The sequence below is a fragment of the Ranitomeya imitator genome, chromosome 3 (genome assembly GCF_032444005.1).
Source record: "Ranitomeya imitator isolate aRanImi1 chromosome 3, aRanImi1.pri, whole genome shotgun sequence".
NCBI lineage: Eukaryota > Metazoa > Chordata > Amphibia > Anura > Dendrobatidae > Ranitomeya > Ranitomeya imitator.
The window spans coordinates 416,579,324-416,596,750 of NC_091284.1; the positions used below are offsets into that span (position 1 = coordinate 416,579,324).

Below are 17,427 nucleotides of genomic sequence, written 5' to 3' on the forward strand. Positions count from 1 at the left end.
ATCAGGAAAGCAATGAGGATTCTAGGTCTCATGACCTCATGCATTCCCAGTGTACAGTGGAGCCAGTTTCACTCCAGAACGCTTCAAAAGGAAGTTCTTTCGGTATGGAACGGAAGAAAAGATTCACTAGACAACAGGATGTGGTTACCCAGCAGGGTAAAGCAGTCCCTCTCATGGTGGATCAACATAAAAAACCTCAAAAGAGGAAAACCATGGAAAATATCTCCATGCATAAATATAACCACCGATGCAAGCTCAAGGGGCTGGGGAGCCCACATAGAAGGTCGATACCTTCAGGGGACATGGCCTCCATTGATACGCGACAGTTCCTCCAACTACAGGGAACTCAGAGCGGTCTGGGAAGCACTAAAAAGGTGCCAACACGAGCTTCAGGGACACCACATCCGAGTCTTCTCAGACAACTCGACCACGGTAGCTTTTCTCCTACATCAAGGAGGACCAAGGCACCGTCCACTTCAGGCACTAGCAGAAGAAATATTCTCCTGGGCGGAAAATACCGTAAAGTCCATCACGGCAGTACACCTAAAAGGTTCACAGAACCAAATAGCGGACTTTCTCAGCAGAGAGAAGGTACAGCCGTCAGAATGGTCTCTAAACGAAGAAATCTTTACTCAGTTAATCCAACAGTGGGGCACCCCACAAATAGATTTATTCGCCTCAAGGAGCAATACAAAAATGAAAGAATTCTTTTCGCTAAATCCAAGAGACAATCCAACTGGCATAGATGCATTGGCTCAACATTGGGACATGGAACTCGCATACGCGTTCCCGCCACTAGCCCTAATTCCCAGAGTTCTGAGGAAAATCCAGGAAAGTCTAGCGGTAGTGATCCTAATAGTGCCATATTGGCCCAAGAGGAGCTGGTTTCCTCTGCTGAAGTGGATGGCGGTGGAGGACCCAGTGTTACTACCACTGAGACGGGATCTTCTAATACAGGGACCATTGGTCCATCAAAATCTAAAGATGCTACAACTCTCAGCATGGATCTTGAAAGGGAGATCTTGAGATCAAAGGGACTGTCTGAGTCAGTTATCTCAACTATGAAAAAAAGTAGAAAGCCGGTGACCTCGGCTATATACCAGAAGATTTGGAAGAAATTTTGTGCACAGACCAATACTCCAATATCCATTCTCCAACAACCAGATATTCCTCAAATACTAAATTTTCTCCAAACAGGTTTTGATATGGGCTTGAGACCTAGTACGCTAAAGGTACAAATCTCAGCTTTAACTGCCTTTTTTATGACTATCCACTAGCGAATCATCCCTGGATAATGAGATTCATCAAAGCTACACAACGTCTTAGACCAACAATACGAAGCTCAGTACCCTCTTGGAACCTCACTTTGGTGCTAAATGAGCTACGGAAAGCTCCGTACGAGCCACTTGATCAGGCAGACCTAAAATCTGTGACATTCAAGACTGTTTTCCTCGTCGCAATAACGACAGCAAGGCGAATAGGCGAAATTCAAGCCCCCTGACGAAGGAGCTTCCGCTCCGAAACGCGCGTCGGGCGGACGTGCACACAGGACCCGGACACATCGGTGGCTCCCACGCTGAGGTAATTATCAGGTGTTCCTATGGCAATTGTGCCTGGCTACACCTTTGCTATGCAGCTATTAGCCGCATACTCATGTCTGTTTAGGGTGCCCATATTATGTTTTGTCTAGGGTGACTTTTCCCATATTTGGCTCTGCTGGTGTGTTCGAACACTTTATTGTTGTGGCCCTGCTTATATCCAGATTGGATTACTGTTACCCAAGGTGGTTTTTTAGTCTTAGGACTGTATTCATATGTTATATGAGCATCCCTTCTGTATGCAGGTGCTGTATGTATGCACTATTCTATGTAGCTTGCTTAGGAACCCATTGTGGTATACAGTTTCATATATGATCTTTTTTGCTACAATTTATTTGTCCACTGTTGGACAGGTGCGTCATAGATTTACCATCACTATGTGGAGTCAGTATATATGTGTATAGTTACCAGCATATGTTGCTATTTTTGTGTCTGGTTTTCCGGTGTGCGCGTCCTGTTCTGTACAGTGGCGATTTGCTGCGGCGGTCGCCACCATTCCCTCTGTTTGTTCCACTGTAGTCCAGGGATCTGTATCTATTTTCCCTTTTACTGTTTTCATATTTATGCATTTTTGTATTAATAAAGATTTTTTCATATCTACTATATACCCTTATTGGTCGTTTTTCTGTGTGGTTTCCACACATCTCTCTCCGAAATTCAAGCCCTGTCCATAACAGATCCATACTTAAAGATACAGGAAGATTGCATCGTTTTAAAGTTGGATCCTTCATTTCTTCCAAAAGTTGTGACGGACTTTCACAGAAACCAGGAAATAGTTTTGCCTACGTTCTGCCAGAACTACAATAACGAAAAAGAACGTTCTCTTCATTCCCTGGATGTTAAGAGAACAGTATTGCAGTATCTAAAACTTACAGACAGCTGGAGAATTGACTCAAATCTCTTTATCCAGATGTCTGGGAAGAATAGAGGCAAAAAAGCCTCAAAAGCGACTCTGGCTAGATGGATCAAATCTACCATTTGCGCTGCGTATATTTCAGCCGGTGAATCTCCTCCAGATCACCTAAAAGCCCACTCACTGAGAGCAGTATCTGCTTCATGGGCAGAGAGTGCGGGTGCATCCATGGATCAAATTTGCCGGGCGGCAACTTGGTCTAGCTCAAATACCTTTTGCAAGCACTACAAGCTGGACGTTCTCTCAAAGCAGCAGACTAGCTTTGGGACAAAAGTCCTCCAAGCTGTAATCCCGCCCTAATAGGAGTTATTTGGTATTTCTCCTGTGGTGCTGTCATGTGGACGACCTGGAAACTAGGAGTTAGTCATACCGGTAATGGTATTTCCAGGAGTCCATCATGACAGCACCCATTATTTGCCCCCCCTTAAACTCTTGTCTAATATGTGATACGAACATGTAGAGAGGAAGTTCAATAAAATTGTGTTGTATCCATCCTGATGTGGTACTTTGTAAAATCACTGAGGGGTGGAGGTTGGGAGGGGCTATTTAACCTCTTCTGTGTTCCTGTCCCTATCAAGGATATGAAGAGCAACCTCCTGTGGTGCTGTCATGATGGACTCCTGGAAATACCATTACCGGTATGACTAACTCCTAGTTTTTATTCATCACAATAGTTTATTTAGCTTGTTTTATGAATGCATAGCACAAAATGTGAGGATATTTCATAGAAATAAGGGAGATTTTATAAAAGAAAGTGTGCTGCTCAGGCATATACAGTAGTTCCCTAACATATTCCTTCTCTTGCTTCAGATTATCTGCTGAAATGGAGAGGAAAATGTACAATTTATCCAAACAACTTGATGTTGAGGAAGTTACAAACATGCTGTTAGATGATAGAGACCTCACACTGAATGAGGATTTAGGAGAGGAAAGTGAGATTGATTCTCATGATGAGGTGGAAGAATGTGTCCTGGATTCTGAAACAGAGCAAGATGGTGACAGTGGTGAGGATGAAGAAGTTGGATCATATTATATTGGAAAAGATAAAAATACTAAATGGAACAAGAAGCCATTCCAGAAAAAACGTAGGGAACCTTTAAACATTATTACTCACCTCCCTGCAGTAATAGGAACTGCACGTAATGCAAAAACTGCAGTTGAATGCTGGAACAGTATATTTACAGATGACATTCTGGACTCTATTGTCACATATACCAATATATAGACATTATAAAGGACAAGTACATCTGCAACAGAACCATCAAGCCCACAGATGAAATAGAACTGCGTGCTTTTTTTGGATTACTGTACCTTGCAGGAGCTTATAGGGCAAATAGACAAAGTTTGGAGGAACTTTGGGGTAAAGATGGGGATGGAGTTGAAAAATTTAGCCTTGTTATGTCCATAAACAGATTCAAGATTCTAATTCGTTGCCTTCGGTTTGACGACAGAACTACCCGAACCGAACGCAAAACACATGACCGACTTGCTCCAATTCGTGATATATTTCAAAGATTTGTTGTAAACTGTAAACAAAGTTATTACCCTGGAGAGAATCTCACTATTGACGAAATGCTCCCTGGTTTTCGTGGTAGATGTGCCTTTCGTCAATATATTCCATCAAAGCCAAACAAATATGGAATAAAAATTTATGCCCTTGTTGATGCCAGTAAGACCTACGCTTACAACCTGGAAGTTTATGCAGGAAAACAACCAGAAGGTCCTTACTGTGTGAGCAACAAACCCATTGATGTTGTAAAAAGACTGGCTGAACCCTTATTTGGATCGGGTCGCAATATTACAGCTGACAATTGGTTTACAAGTTGTGATTTGATTGATTATCTGAAAATTCAGAAGCTGTCATATGTGGGAACTGTAAAAAAAAACAAAAGGGAATTGCCGCCACAGTTTGTAAGTGTGAAAGACAGACAACAGTACAGCAGTATGTTTGCATTCCATAATGGAAAGGCTTTAGTTTCCTATGTACCACATGCCAAAAAAATCGTACTTCTATCAACACTTCATGATGATGCTGCCATCGATCCTGGGACTGGGGCAGAAAAAAAACCGTAGATAATTACATTTTACAATGCCACCAAAGGGGGTTTGGATACAGCAGATCAGATGTGCTCCACTTTTAACGTCAGCAGAAACATCAAACGCTGGCCAATGGTCATATTTTTTGCCATGTTGAATTTGGGTGGTATAAATTCACAAGTAATTTATCTTGAAAACAAGCTTGAACCACTCCGTAGACGATTGTATCTGAAATAATTGGCCCATGAACTAGTACTTGGAGAGCTACGCAGGAGAAGCGTGAAAACAATCGGTATCCCCTCTCGCCTTCAAGTTCAGCTCAAAAGGTTCCGCCCAGAAGATGATGGTGAAAAGTCACCATCTGCACCACCTCACAAAAGAAGGAGATGCACCACCTGCCAAACGGAAAGCGGAACCAGAAGGCTTTCAAATTATGAATGTCTCAAATGTCATAAAGCAATTTGCCTGACATATGCAAAAATGTTGTGTAATTCCTGCTATTTGCTCTGCAAGTGTGACTTTTCTGGGGAAACCTCAGCATCTACTTCTGATTGAATATGTTTTTAATAGTACTTAAGGTACCTTAAAATTAAGTTTGTGTTCAAAAATTTTCTTTGTACATTTTTTTGAGAGAGTCGAACTGGGGACTATTTGGCGGGAGTTTTGAAAAGTTTGTATTTCATAGTTATTAGTTTTATGTTAAGTAAATGTTTTTTTTTGCAACTGATTATGTGTAGTCTCTTTTATTACATCCCTATGAAGGTCACTGATCACTTTTAGAGCACTGAAATTGCAAACATTAGATGTTATAGGTATTTTTCAAGCAGGCGCCTGACAGGCACATTGTATGTGAACTCGTTAGTCCGAATATTGTATGTGACGGAGGGTTAAAATGTCTTATAAATGCCTGGTGGAGATGAATCTGTGCTGCACTTTATGCACATGCTCAGTAGTGAGGCAGTGCTGGGGAGTTGGGAGTCAGGTAAATTGAGGAGTCTGAGTCGTTGGTTTGGCTTAGCGACTCTACAGCCCTGATTGTTAATTTACTTGTGTTCTATGAAGCTCAGACACAAGATGGGTTTCTTAGTAGTGCAGTGACAGCAGCTACACATGTGAGCATACCCCTACTAAACAACATCAAACCACTTAAATGTCACTCTGCACTTGAAAGCATCTACGGTAAGTAGTTAAATACCAGATATGAAAACTATATACATATACCACTGTCACTTTCCATGTAAAAAGTGGTCTTGGCTTCTGAGTCTGCTCCTTACACCCACCCATATAATATATATTTGTTATAAAGTCATGGTGGGATTAAGGGTGTTTTCACACTATGTTCTGGCACCTGTGCGTTGGACCCGTGTGAGTTTGTCTGAACGCTCCACAAAACGGGGCCATAGATAACAATGGTGTCAACAGAGCGAATGTGTGCTTTATCGTGCATCTTTTTTGGGAATCTACACCTACTGGGGACTGACATCCAGAAGTAGTAGTCTGGGTGTCTGTCTCCAGTATGTGTGCAGGCCCAAAATGCACAACATAGCGCACATTTGCACAGATGAATCGGGCACCTTTGTTTATGTGCAGCTATATTCGGGGAAAGAGTCACTGATGCCATGTGTGTACCCCTTGTGTTGCAGGCAGATAATGGGCAATCTTGGCCTCTTCTCCAGTATCCTATTTTAGGATCACCCTGATGTGTGTGGTGGTGGTGTTAGTGCCAGTTTTGTGTGGCAGCAATCGGCACGTAAATCTGCATTACTATAAATAAACTCCTCTACATTCCAGTTGCTGCTCTTGCTGGGAGCTCGGTGCTTTATTGCCTGACCCCACAACATGTCCCAGTTACCGCCTGAGCAACTATAAAAGTTTTACTAAGGCATTAATCCTGATTTATTTATTATTTTTTATTTTATTTTATTGCAATGTCAGATATTCAGTGTATAAGGGAAATATTAAGGCTGTTCTCATGTTCAAGATTTAATATGAATTTGGGTGCAGATTCTGTGCCTAAATCCTCATAAAAATTCATCCAATGCAAATGGTATTTGTACCATTTACATGAAGTGGAAAACAAATTTGTGCAAAATAATAACTGATGTGTGGCTGTGAATATGTGCAGTATGCTTATTTGCGCAGATTCTGCACTAAAAAAAAACCTGATCAGCCTATTGAATCATGCGGATCCACTGGGTCATCCGTGGCAGGAGTCTGTCCCCACCTTTTTGCTGCAGTTTCTATGAAATTTACAGATTGCATTTGCCTGTAGGAACACAGCCCTATAGGATGAATTTGCTGTGTCTCTATCAATGAACAAAATACTACTTTCTTTGTATTATATATTATTGTACAGTCTCGGAGTCGCCATTGGCTTATGAACTTGCTAGGTTTTTTGAAACAATTACTCAGCACTTACTGACGTATTTCAGCATTCGGTCCGTTCTCTTGTATACTTTGTAATATGATTGCTGTATTGAAACTAATTCAATATTTTAATGCATTTCTTGAATCTGCAGCCGAGCGTGCGCTGGATACCATGAACTTTGATGTAATCAAAGGAAAACCTATTCGAATTATGTGGTCCCAGCGTGACCCATCACTTAGGAAATCTGGAGTGGGCAATGTTTTCATAAAGAATCTCGACAAATCAATTGACAACAAAGCACTTTATGACACTTTTTCTGCTTTTGGCAACATTCTTTCTTGCAAGGTAAGTTTAGCACCTCCTTTGTTAACTAGGGTATTTTTTTTATTTTTTTGCAGCGCACACTAGGTCATTGATAAATGTCTTTTACAGGTGGTGTGCGATGAGAATGGCTCCAAGGGATATGCTTTTGTGCACTTTGAAACACAAGATGCTGCGGATAGAGCCATAGAGAAGATGAATGGCATGCTGCTCAATGACCGCAAAGTGTGAGGCTGTGTGAAAGTATAACTTTATGGCACTGAGATTGTGCAGGGAATTGAACCATAGAGTCCAGAATTGGAGCAATTGTTAGATGCCACAAAGAGAGGGAGTGGAATGATGCAACATTTGGTACACCGGCAGAATTAAAGGGGTTGTCCACTACTAGGACTACCCCTTCTCATTCCCCACGCTTGGCCCTGATCAAATAAAGCCTATACTCCCCTCACCTGCTAGCTCTGTTCCTGCTGTGTTGGCACTCACGGTCCCGGGGCTCTCGTGCGGTTCTTATGACACGTGAATCCAGAGCCTAATCGGCACTGACATCACTGGCCCTGCCTTCATCCGAATTGAACATGGAGGAAGTCTTTCTGTGTGTTTAAACATAATCTGCAGCACTGTAATAGTATTGAATATCATTTCATTTTTGTGACTTGTCCCTTTGAGGGCCCAATCTATCAACCAGAGTGAGTAGAGAGCCTTAGGACAAGGCATGACCATCTATTAAGTGGCCATCCATTTCATTAAACAAGCACTCCCTTGAATAATTTTTTTATATAGCTTTGTGTGTGTGATGTACTCACTGCCACTTACTCTGGGAACCAGTACCGTTCTGCTCTTCGGACTAGCCGGCTTGCTCTTTGAGCCAGTAGTCTTTTACAGTGTAAGCCTGCTAGGTGTAGAAGCCACTCCTGAGTCCTGCAGAGTGTAGTATGACCCTTTATCTGAAGAGTGGTGCATTCATTCCAAAGAGTAGTAGAAGAGTGCTGAATCCTGGAGAAAATGACGGTAACTGAATAAATACACTTTATACACGGATTTATATAAAAAAAATTAATGGGAGTACTACGTACTGCTTTGTTTACCCTACAGGAAAGAATTGTAGCCATCAGCACCTTCTTTGTGACCTTGCCCAATTGCACAGCATTGGGGCTTATTGAGACGTCCTTTTTTTTTGTGTACTCGTATTATCCATGTTTTACACTTTTAGCACTTGTAACAGTGAATGGACCTGTTCACATGTCCATGATTTTTGCATGGACCAAGCAGTCTGCTCCAAATCACGGAGATATGTTTGATATTGATTTGAGTGTTGGATCAAAATTGTCAATTCAAGTCTATGGGGCTGTGAAAAATCTTGACAGCATTTGAATGCCATCCAAGTGCAGTCCTTTTTACACAGACTATTACAGAAAAGAAGGTGGATAAACTTTTTTTTTTTCTTCCCATATGAGAAAAACAAATGAAAATAAAACCAAAAGCTGATGAAAATCATTGGTAAAACGTTGTCCTTTTTCTCCTATGTGAAAACAAACTCCTGAATGAGGTAGTAATGTGAGGTTTGTTTGTCCCAGATAACCTCTACTACATAGTTGTAATACAACCTTATTTTCTTTGTCATGCAGGTTTGTTGGTCGCTTTAAATGCCGAAGGGAGAGAGAAGCCGAACTAGGAGCTAAAGCCAAGGAATTCACAAACGTTTACATCAAGAATTTTGGGGAAGATATGGATGATGAACGGCTAAAGGAGACTTTCAGCAAATACGGTAACTGCGTGAAATCCTGAACCCATCAAGTCACCACTTGCTTCTGGCTTAGTGTGTGCCGTGGATAACCTTTGTGAGGTCCTTCGCTCAGCCCATGCATGTGGGCTTTTGGTTTCACGCGTATGCCGTGGTTAACCCAATGAGACCTGACTCTGCTCCCGCATGTGGGCGCCTGGTATCAAGCGTGTGCCGTGCACCTGCATGCTGTGACCCTGTAACCTTTGTGGTTAACTGGTGTCTCTTGGCTGCAGGGAAGACTCTGAGCGTTAAGGTGATGACTGACACCAGTGGCAAGTCCAAAGGGTTTGGCTTTGTCAGCTTTGAAAAACATGAAGATGCAAATAAGGTAAGAGCTCCCCTGGAGGATCAGTCAGACAGTGTCAGCAGGGGAGAGCCAGGCACTCGGGAGCTCTGCAGGAAGTGATGATTAAATGTGGGGAAAACTGAACTGTGACATTCTCTTAACATTTACTATTTTATTTTTATAGGCTGTAGATGACATGAATGGGAGGGATGTCAATGGAAAAGTGATGTTTGTAGGCAGAGCCCAGAAAAAGGTGGAGCGCCAAGCAGAGCTGAAAAGAAGGTTTGAACAGTTAAAACAAGAGAGGATCAGCCGCTATCAGGTATGGATTACATGTATTCTAAATACATGACATTGTACATTCAGTCCTGTCTGTGGGAATCAGTATTGCTTGTAGTTCATTCATTTCAATCCCTTCTTTCAATTCTTGTGTCCAGTAGGCAGCCTTCATCAACGTTTAAGCTGTCCCTGTTACATGCTAGTACAAGGAAAGCTGTCATTGCCAGTTAGAACCACTCGCTGAACTCCTATACATGGAAGGGCAGGGATTTACGTGAATGGAATACAAGTAATTCGGAATATTCCCCCACAAAAAACTATATATCATTCTGCTCAGTTCGTCTGGCTTAGGCTAGGGTCACATTGCGTTAGTGCAATCCGTTTAGCGCTAGCGGATTGCGCTAACGCAATGTTTTTAAAGGGTCGCATTTCAGGGTCGCGTTAACGTCCCTGCTCTCGCAGATCCCCGATCTGCGAGAGCGGGGAACGGACCTCGGGCGCGCCGCGGACGCTGCAAGCAGCGTCTGAGGCGCGCTACAAAAGACCGGCGCGTCGCTAGCGCGTGCCGAAAATGACACGCGCTAGCAATGCGCTGGTACATTGCGGGCAATGGGAGCGCTAACGGACGCGTTGCATGGCGTTAATTTCGCCGTGCAACGCTGTCCGTTAGCGCTCTGACCAAAACGCAATGTGACCCCAGCCTTACTGTCACCTCATTGGGGAATACAAAACCATGGGTGTTATGCTGCTGTCCACTAGGAGGCGACACTATGCATAATCTGAAAAAGATTAACCGTGGCTCCTCCTCTGCAGTATACACCCCTGAACAGTGTCAGCCTTCTCCAGTTTTTGCTTAGTGTCGCATAGGAGGCACACCTAAGATTTTTTTACTCTGTTTTTTCTGACTGATTACAGATGAAGAAAAGTGGGTCTCATGTGAGACTCCCAGCATGGCTCCTTCCTCGGCCCCCTATTACGGGGCGCCCGGTTGAAGTCGAGATGGCTATTCCCTATGTCGCTCCTTCCCCAGTCCCTCGGGTGCTGGTTCGAAGTCGAGAGCCCCCTTCCTTCCCCAATACCTTTTGGTTTCTGGGTTGAGGTCGAGGTGAGGATGAAGCCCCCCTGAAGGTCATAGCAGCACCCTCCCTAATCCCCCTCTGGGGGCATTAAATTGAGACGCCTCAGGTAGGGCCTGTACAGGCAGCACTCTGCAGCTCCCAGCAATGGGCCAGCACACTGCGCCTGCATCTAGGGACCCCAGCACAACTGCGGGCTCCTGTTGGGACCGGGGGGAGTGCAGGCAGGCATGGCACAATAGAGACACGGGGCTCCCTGCGCCCCTGTATCTGCGGCAGCACGAGCTCTATACTGCCTCAGGGGGACCCCTTACAGGGCCTCCCCTTCCGCTTATAGCCCCACCGCTATCCTGCCTTCAAATCTGGGGGGTGGTCCGGTTCAGATCTGACCCCCTCCCGGACTTCCGCACCGGCCTGGAGCCTTTCTGGGCATCAGGCATTTAATTTAGGCCGCAGCTTTGCCTTGCTGAAGCTGCCGCCTCCTCTCCAAGCCCCCCTCCCCCCCCCGGCCCACCCCCCCGGATGACAAATATGACACTCTACAGTGTCACAGGCAACTGTGACACTGACTGAGACAAGGAAACGGAGGGGTCCCTCATCCCAATGCCTCCTAGCACTACAGCGCTAGTTGAGGACTTAATCTCTTCCATCCATCGGGTGCTGGACATTTCTGATCCACCACCAGAGGCCCCAGAACACAAGATTTCCTTTGAAGGACCTCTGAAGCCGCCTAAGGTTTTCTCTAACCACCCAGAGTTTAAGGCGATCCTTAAAAAGCAGCTCACAGCCTGAGAAAAAATTTGCTAATCGCAAATATCTGGAGACGAGGTACCCCTTCCCACAGAAGGATACCCACCCGAAGTGGACCCCCCAGTCTCTAGACTAGCAGCACAGACCCTCCTTTCACTGACAGATAGCTCAACCCTCAAAGATGCAGCAGACCAGCAGGTAGAACGCTCGTTCAATTTTCGAGGCTGCGGGGGCATCCCTGGCTCCTGCGTTCACTTCAGTTTGGGCTGCCAAGGTATCCGCTCCTGAGCTGTCGGACAAAGCGGTTCAGATAGCAGTCGTGGCAGATTACATGCTTCGTGCAGCTCTGGATTCAGCAAGGGGTGTAGTGGGGATAGCATCAAACGCCATCACAATTCGGCGTATCCTCTGGCTGCGGGAATGGAAGCGGACGCAGCCTCAAAGTCCCTCACGCACCTCCCGTACCTCAGTGGGCGACTTTTTAATGAACAGTTGGACACGATGATATCCAACGCCAGCGGGGGTAAGAGTACCTCTCTTCCCCAACTGAAACCTAAACGCACTTACAAGAAGCGTAACCAAACTCGATTCCGATACTTTCGGAATTCCTCGGGCTGGTCCGTCTCGCGTCCAGCACAAAATCGTAACCGTTCCCCACGCAGGGACAACTCAGTCGACGCAAAGGTCGGACAAGACCTGGCAGTCAAAAGCAGCCCAGTATAAGCCCAGAGGAGGAAAATCTCAGACTTTCTCCTCATCATGACTCACGGACTCCGGAAGACACCACACCCGTAGGCTGCCGACTTTTGCTCTTTCATAAGGTCTGGCTGCCTATTACAGAAGACAGGTGGGTCAGGGAACTAGTGTCTTCCGGATACAAGAGAGAGTTCACCTCCAACCCACCGGACCGATTCTTCCTTTGTCCCCCCAAACAAGCTTCCAACAAGCGGTCTCCTCGCTTCTTCAAGCAGGAGTCATAGTACCGGTCCCCACGGCCGAGCGCTTCCGAGGGTTCTACTCCAATCTATTCATAGTCCCCTAGAAAGGAGGCAGTGTGTGGCCCATATTGGACCTAAAACAACTCAACAAATATGTACGGGTCCGTCACTTCAGCATGGAGTATCTTTGGTTCATCATTGCGTCCATGGAGAAGGGAGAATCTCTCGCCTCCATATACATACCAGACGCATACTTGCAGTTGGAGCGCCCCCAGACACAGGGCGTCCAATAAAGGTGGTGCAGTCTGTCAGGGGTTCGTGACGCCACCTGTGGTGTTCGGTCAGGGTGACCGACGCTGCTGTGGGGTCCGCTGGGGTGATGGCATGGCAGCTGGATGGTATACCTTCCCACAGGTGAAGTATGTCCCCAGGGCTTCCCAGTAAGGTAGATGGTGATGGTGTGAGGTGCAGTCAATAACGAGGACACAAGGTTGCAGTCTCTTTACCGAAGACTTCAGGATCCTCAATCCAGAGCACGCTTAACAGGGCTATCTGAGACCGGCCGGTCCGATGGGCACATCCAGAGTTTCCTTCGCAGATGGAAATCGTTGCCTACCACTAGCGCCTGTGTGTTGTAGTCCTACCCTGCTGAGCATTCGGAATAGTCCTCACAACTGCTGTTCTCGTTCGTTCGTTCTCTACAGCTCTCTTTGGTTCCAGATGTTTCTAGTTCAACGTCCCCCAGATATGTTATGGCTAGTGCGCACCCGTATGACGGGAAGGCCTGGAGGTCTTCCGGGACCTTAGAGACGCCCCTCTCCCACTGTTGCCCCCTATGTATTCGTAGGTGTAGTAAGGTAGACAGCCAACCTATAATTAACTGTCCTGCGGAGTTCGAAGAAAGGCCTAGAGTCAGTTACTCCCGCGGTGTTCCGGTCACCAGCTACGCGCCTCAGTAGGATGTTGCCTCGGTCTCACGGCACGACTCCTACTGGTACTTTGTGCTTGATCTCGTTTACACTGTTCCACAATATCCTTCCCTTCGTGTCTCTCTCTTGGATACCGCCGCGGGGTGTGCAGGCGCGGTTCCGTTACGTTCTGCTCTGTTCGCTAGGCACCTGCCAGGTTTTCACGCCCAACAGGGACCCCCCTGTTTCTTCTCCCTGCAACACCCCCTGCCACAAGATGTTGCCTGAATCCAACCCAGTCTGCTTCTGACTAACTTCCTCCCCAACCCCTAGTTTTACCAGTGTGAGTGGCCCAATAAATAAAGCCTTTTTCTCCCCCTAGTGGCCGGAGTGTGAAGTGTAATGTGTTCTGGTGATACCTGGTCAGGAGAACTCCTTTAGTGCCATCAGACGTACCATCACTCCCCTTAGTGGCAGAGCGTCATACTGCAACGACCAGGTCTCTGGGGCGCTGCACATATACCGATTGCACCTGCCCATCAGAGGTTTCTCCGGTTCGCAATCGACCAGGACCACTACCAGTTCGTGACTCTCCCGTTCGGACTCGCCACGGCTCCCAGAGTGTTTACCAAGGTCATGGCAGCCACCATGGACGTCCTGCACTCCAGAGGCATAGTAGTCATTCCATACTTGGATGATCTACTCATCAAGGCTCCCACCTTCAAGGACTGCAAGCTCAGCGTCTCAATTACAATCGACACCGAGTCGCATGGGCTGGTTAGTCAACTTACCAAAGTCATCACCAACCCCAAGTCAGTCTCTGACCTTCCTGGGAATGCTATTCAACACCTCCAAGGGTCTAGTGCTCCTTCCCAAGGACAAGGCACTGGCTCTCACCTAGGAGTTCGCACCCTCCTCCGCAAACCCCCCTTGATTTTTCCGGTTTGCCATGAGTCCTCGGCAGGATGGGGGCAGCAATAGAAGCCGTCCCATTTGCCCAGTTTCGCCTCAGGCCTCTCCAACTAACCATCCTCAAGTCCTGGGACAAAAACCCTTTCTCTCTCGACAGGGAGTTCCGGCTAACGTCGCCAACCAAGAGGTCCCTGCATAGGTGGCTCAAGCCAACCTTGATAGCAGAGGGGAAATCCTTTCTCACAGGTCAATGGAAGGTTCTGACCACCGATGCGAGCCTGACTGATTGGGGTGCAGTGCACCTACTTCACAGGGCAAGTGGTCCCCAGTGGAAGCGACCATGCAACATCCTGGAAATTCGTGCCATCCTCCTGGCATTGAGGGCCTTTCATCACTTACTGGCAGCCTCTCACATCAGAATACAGTCGGACAATGCCACGGCTGTGGCATATGTGAATCACCAAGGGGGGACCCGCAGTACCCAGGCGATGCGAGAAGTGTCACATATCCTCTACTGGGCAGAGGACACAGGGTCGGTTCTCTCGGCGGTCCACATTCCAGGTGTGGACAACTGGGAAGCAGACTTCCTCAGCCGGCAAGGAATAGACTCGGGAGTGGTCTCTCCATCCTGAAATTTTTCACCAGATTTGCCATCGCTGGGGGACCCTGGATGTGGACCTAATGGCATCCCACTTCAATGCCAAGGTCTCCAACTTCATGGCCAGAACACACGATCCGCGGTCGCTCGGAGCAAACGCTCTGGTTCAGGACTGGGCCCAGTTCCAGCTTCTGTACATTTTTCCACCTCTCCCCCCGATATCCAGGGTGGTGAGGAAGATCAAGCAAGAGGGAGTTCCAACCATCCTAATCGCACCGGACTGGCCCAGATGTACATGGTACGCCGACATCGTACAACTTACAGTAGACGCCCCCTGGCGTCTTCCCGACCGCCCCGATCTTCTATCACAAGGCCCGTTCTACCACCAGAACTCAGGGGCTCTCAATTTGACGGCGTGGCCCTTGAGACCTGGGTTCTAACCCAGGCAAGGCTCTCGCCGGATGTCATTGGAACCATGATCAGGGCACGGAAGCTAGCGTCTGCCAAGATCTATTACCGTACCTGGAAAGCCTTCTTTAACTGGTGCGAATCTCGTAGCCAGACTCCACTCCCTTATTCCTTACCCAAAGTATTGGTTTTCTCCAATCGGGTGTGGAGGCTAGGCTGTCCCTGGGCTCGCTTAAGAGCCTGGTGTCAGCCCTCTCAGTGCTTTTTCAAAGGCGCATGGCTACCAAGCTGCAAGTAAGGACTTTTCTTCAGGGGGTTTACACGATTGGTCCCCCCCTACAGACGACCACTAGAAATGTGGGACCTCAACCTGGTCCTGACAGCATTGCAGGAACCACCCTTCGAACCCCTTAAGGAGGTCCCGCTCCGCCTTTTATCCCATGAGGTGGTTTTCCTGGTGGCAATCACCTCGCTACGCAGGGTGTCTGAACTGACAGCACTCTCCTGCAGATGGCCCTTCCTGGTTTTTCACCAGGACAAGGTAGTTCTCCGTACGGTCCCATCCTTCCTTCCGAAGGTTGTCCCACTTCCACCTCAATGAGGAAATTTCACTGCCATCCCTTTGTCCGGTCCCGGTTCATAGAGTGGAGAAGGCTCTGCATACGCTTGACCTTCTCAGGGCATTTCGTATATATGTGTCTAGGACTGCATCCTTCCGGAGGTCTGACTCTTTTCCTTCCTCCGGAAGGCGGCCGCAAGGGTCTGCCAGCTTCCAAAGCTACCCTTGCCAGGTGGATCAAATCCACCATACAAGACGCCTACCGCCTTAAGAATTCTCCTCTTCCAGCCGGTATTACGGCACACACTACACGGGCGGGAGGGGCCTCCTGGGCCATTCGGCACAACAAATGTGTAAGGCGGCTACTTGGACTAGCCTACACACGTTTACTAAACACTACAGGGTTCATACCCAGTCCTCAGTGGACGCGAACCTGGGTAGATGTGTTGTGCAGGCGGCGGTGCCCCAAGTGTAGCGGCCTGTCTGCACAATATTCGTCCATTGGTTCCCACCCAGGGACTGCTTTGGGACGTCCCATGGTCCTGTGTCCTCCCCAATGAGGCAACAGAGTAAAACAGATTTTTGTGTACTCACCGTAAAATCTTTCTCTTAGCCTCTAATTGAGGGACACCGCTCCCACCCTGTTGCCCTTCCGGGCCGTTGTTACAGTCGAGTTCTCATATTGTTTGCTTGAGCTCGTACATAGTTGCCGCCTTATAGGTATGGTTGTTACTCATGTCACGTTCCTCCTACTGCTTTTGCCCAAAACTGGAGAAGGCTGATGCCGTCCAGGGGTGTATACTGCAGAGGAGGAGCCACGGTTAATCTTTTTCAGATTATGCATAGTGTCGCCTCCTAGTGGACAGCAGCATAACACCCATGGTCCTGTGTCCCCCAATTAGAGGCTAAGAGAAAGATTTTACGGTGAGTACACAAAAATCTCCTTTTACCATGCAGACTAGATGGCATCGGTTGCTATAAAATGCAACCATTGTAAAATCCATGTTCAAAGTGACTATTGGGGGAAAAAAACGCAAAAAATATTTCAAGGAGAGTACTGCTTTGTGTATAGTAGCTGCGATTGTATATTGTGGCAGCCATCAGTTTAGCCTTGTTGGCAAGTTGTGTGGCCAAAGATCACCATGTACCGTTGCTTCATCACAGCATAATTCAAGTGAATGGTGTTGCAACAAGTGAGTCTGAGGAACTCAAATTTTTTTTCAGCTTGCTTGTTGTATCCTAAGGCTTTTTTTACACTTACCGTTGTTATGGGGCCGCAAAAACTGGCAGCAATAATTCCACGGCGCGCCGTGAGGACCGTATTTACGGCCGTGAAAAAATATCAAGCCTGCTTGATAATTTTCATGGCTTACAGACACGGCCCCCTTTGAAAATCAATGGGGCCGCAAAAACAATGGAAGCTAGTTTTTGCAGTACACCGTGACTTCAGTTTTTGTGGGACGCTGTTTTTTTCCCAATACTTTTGCCATAGTATTGGAAACCCAAAATACGTCAATCCGCAAGTTTTTTGCGGTTCGTTATTGCGGCAGACTGTGAAAATTGTGGCGGCATGGCCCGCAAAAAAAGGGGTAAGGGTAAAAGAAGCCTAAGGGTCGCAATGAAACCCTATTCATCTACATTATGCAGCGATGTACCAACAAATGGTGATCTTTTGCCAAGCAACCTGTATAGC

The 17,427-nt window shown here is 46.8% G+C and overlaps 1 protein-coding gene across 5 annotated transcripts in view; it reads left to right on the forward strand.

Moving 5' to 3' along the window:
* Positions 1-17,427, forward strand: part of PABPC4 (poly(A) binding protein cytoplasmic 4) — a 71,606-nt gene that overhangs the window by 19,816 nt on the left and 34,363 nt on the right. For 4 of the 5 annotated variants that reach the window (XR_011319302.1, XR_011319303.1, XM_069757175.1 and 1 more), the window contains exons 2-6: positions 7,068-7,261; positions 7,349-7,464; positions 8,863-9,002; positions 9,254-9,348; positions 9,491-9,628. Coding sequence is in view for 2 of the 5 variants with exons in the window: in XM_069757175.1 (XP_069613276.1) it covers positions 7,068-7,261; positions 7,349-7,464; positions 8,863-9,002; positions 9,254-9,348; positions 9,491-9,628 (683 nt within the window). In the remaining 3 variants the exon portion in view is untranslated. The remainder of the gene's footprint in view (positions 1-7,067; positions 7,262-7,348; positions 7,465-8,862; positions 9,003-9,253; positions 9,349-9,490; positions 9,629-17,427) is intronic. The other variant, XR_011319304.1, reaches the window with a different exon arrangement.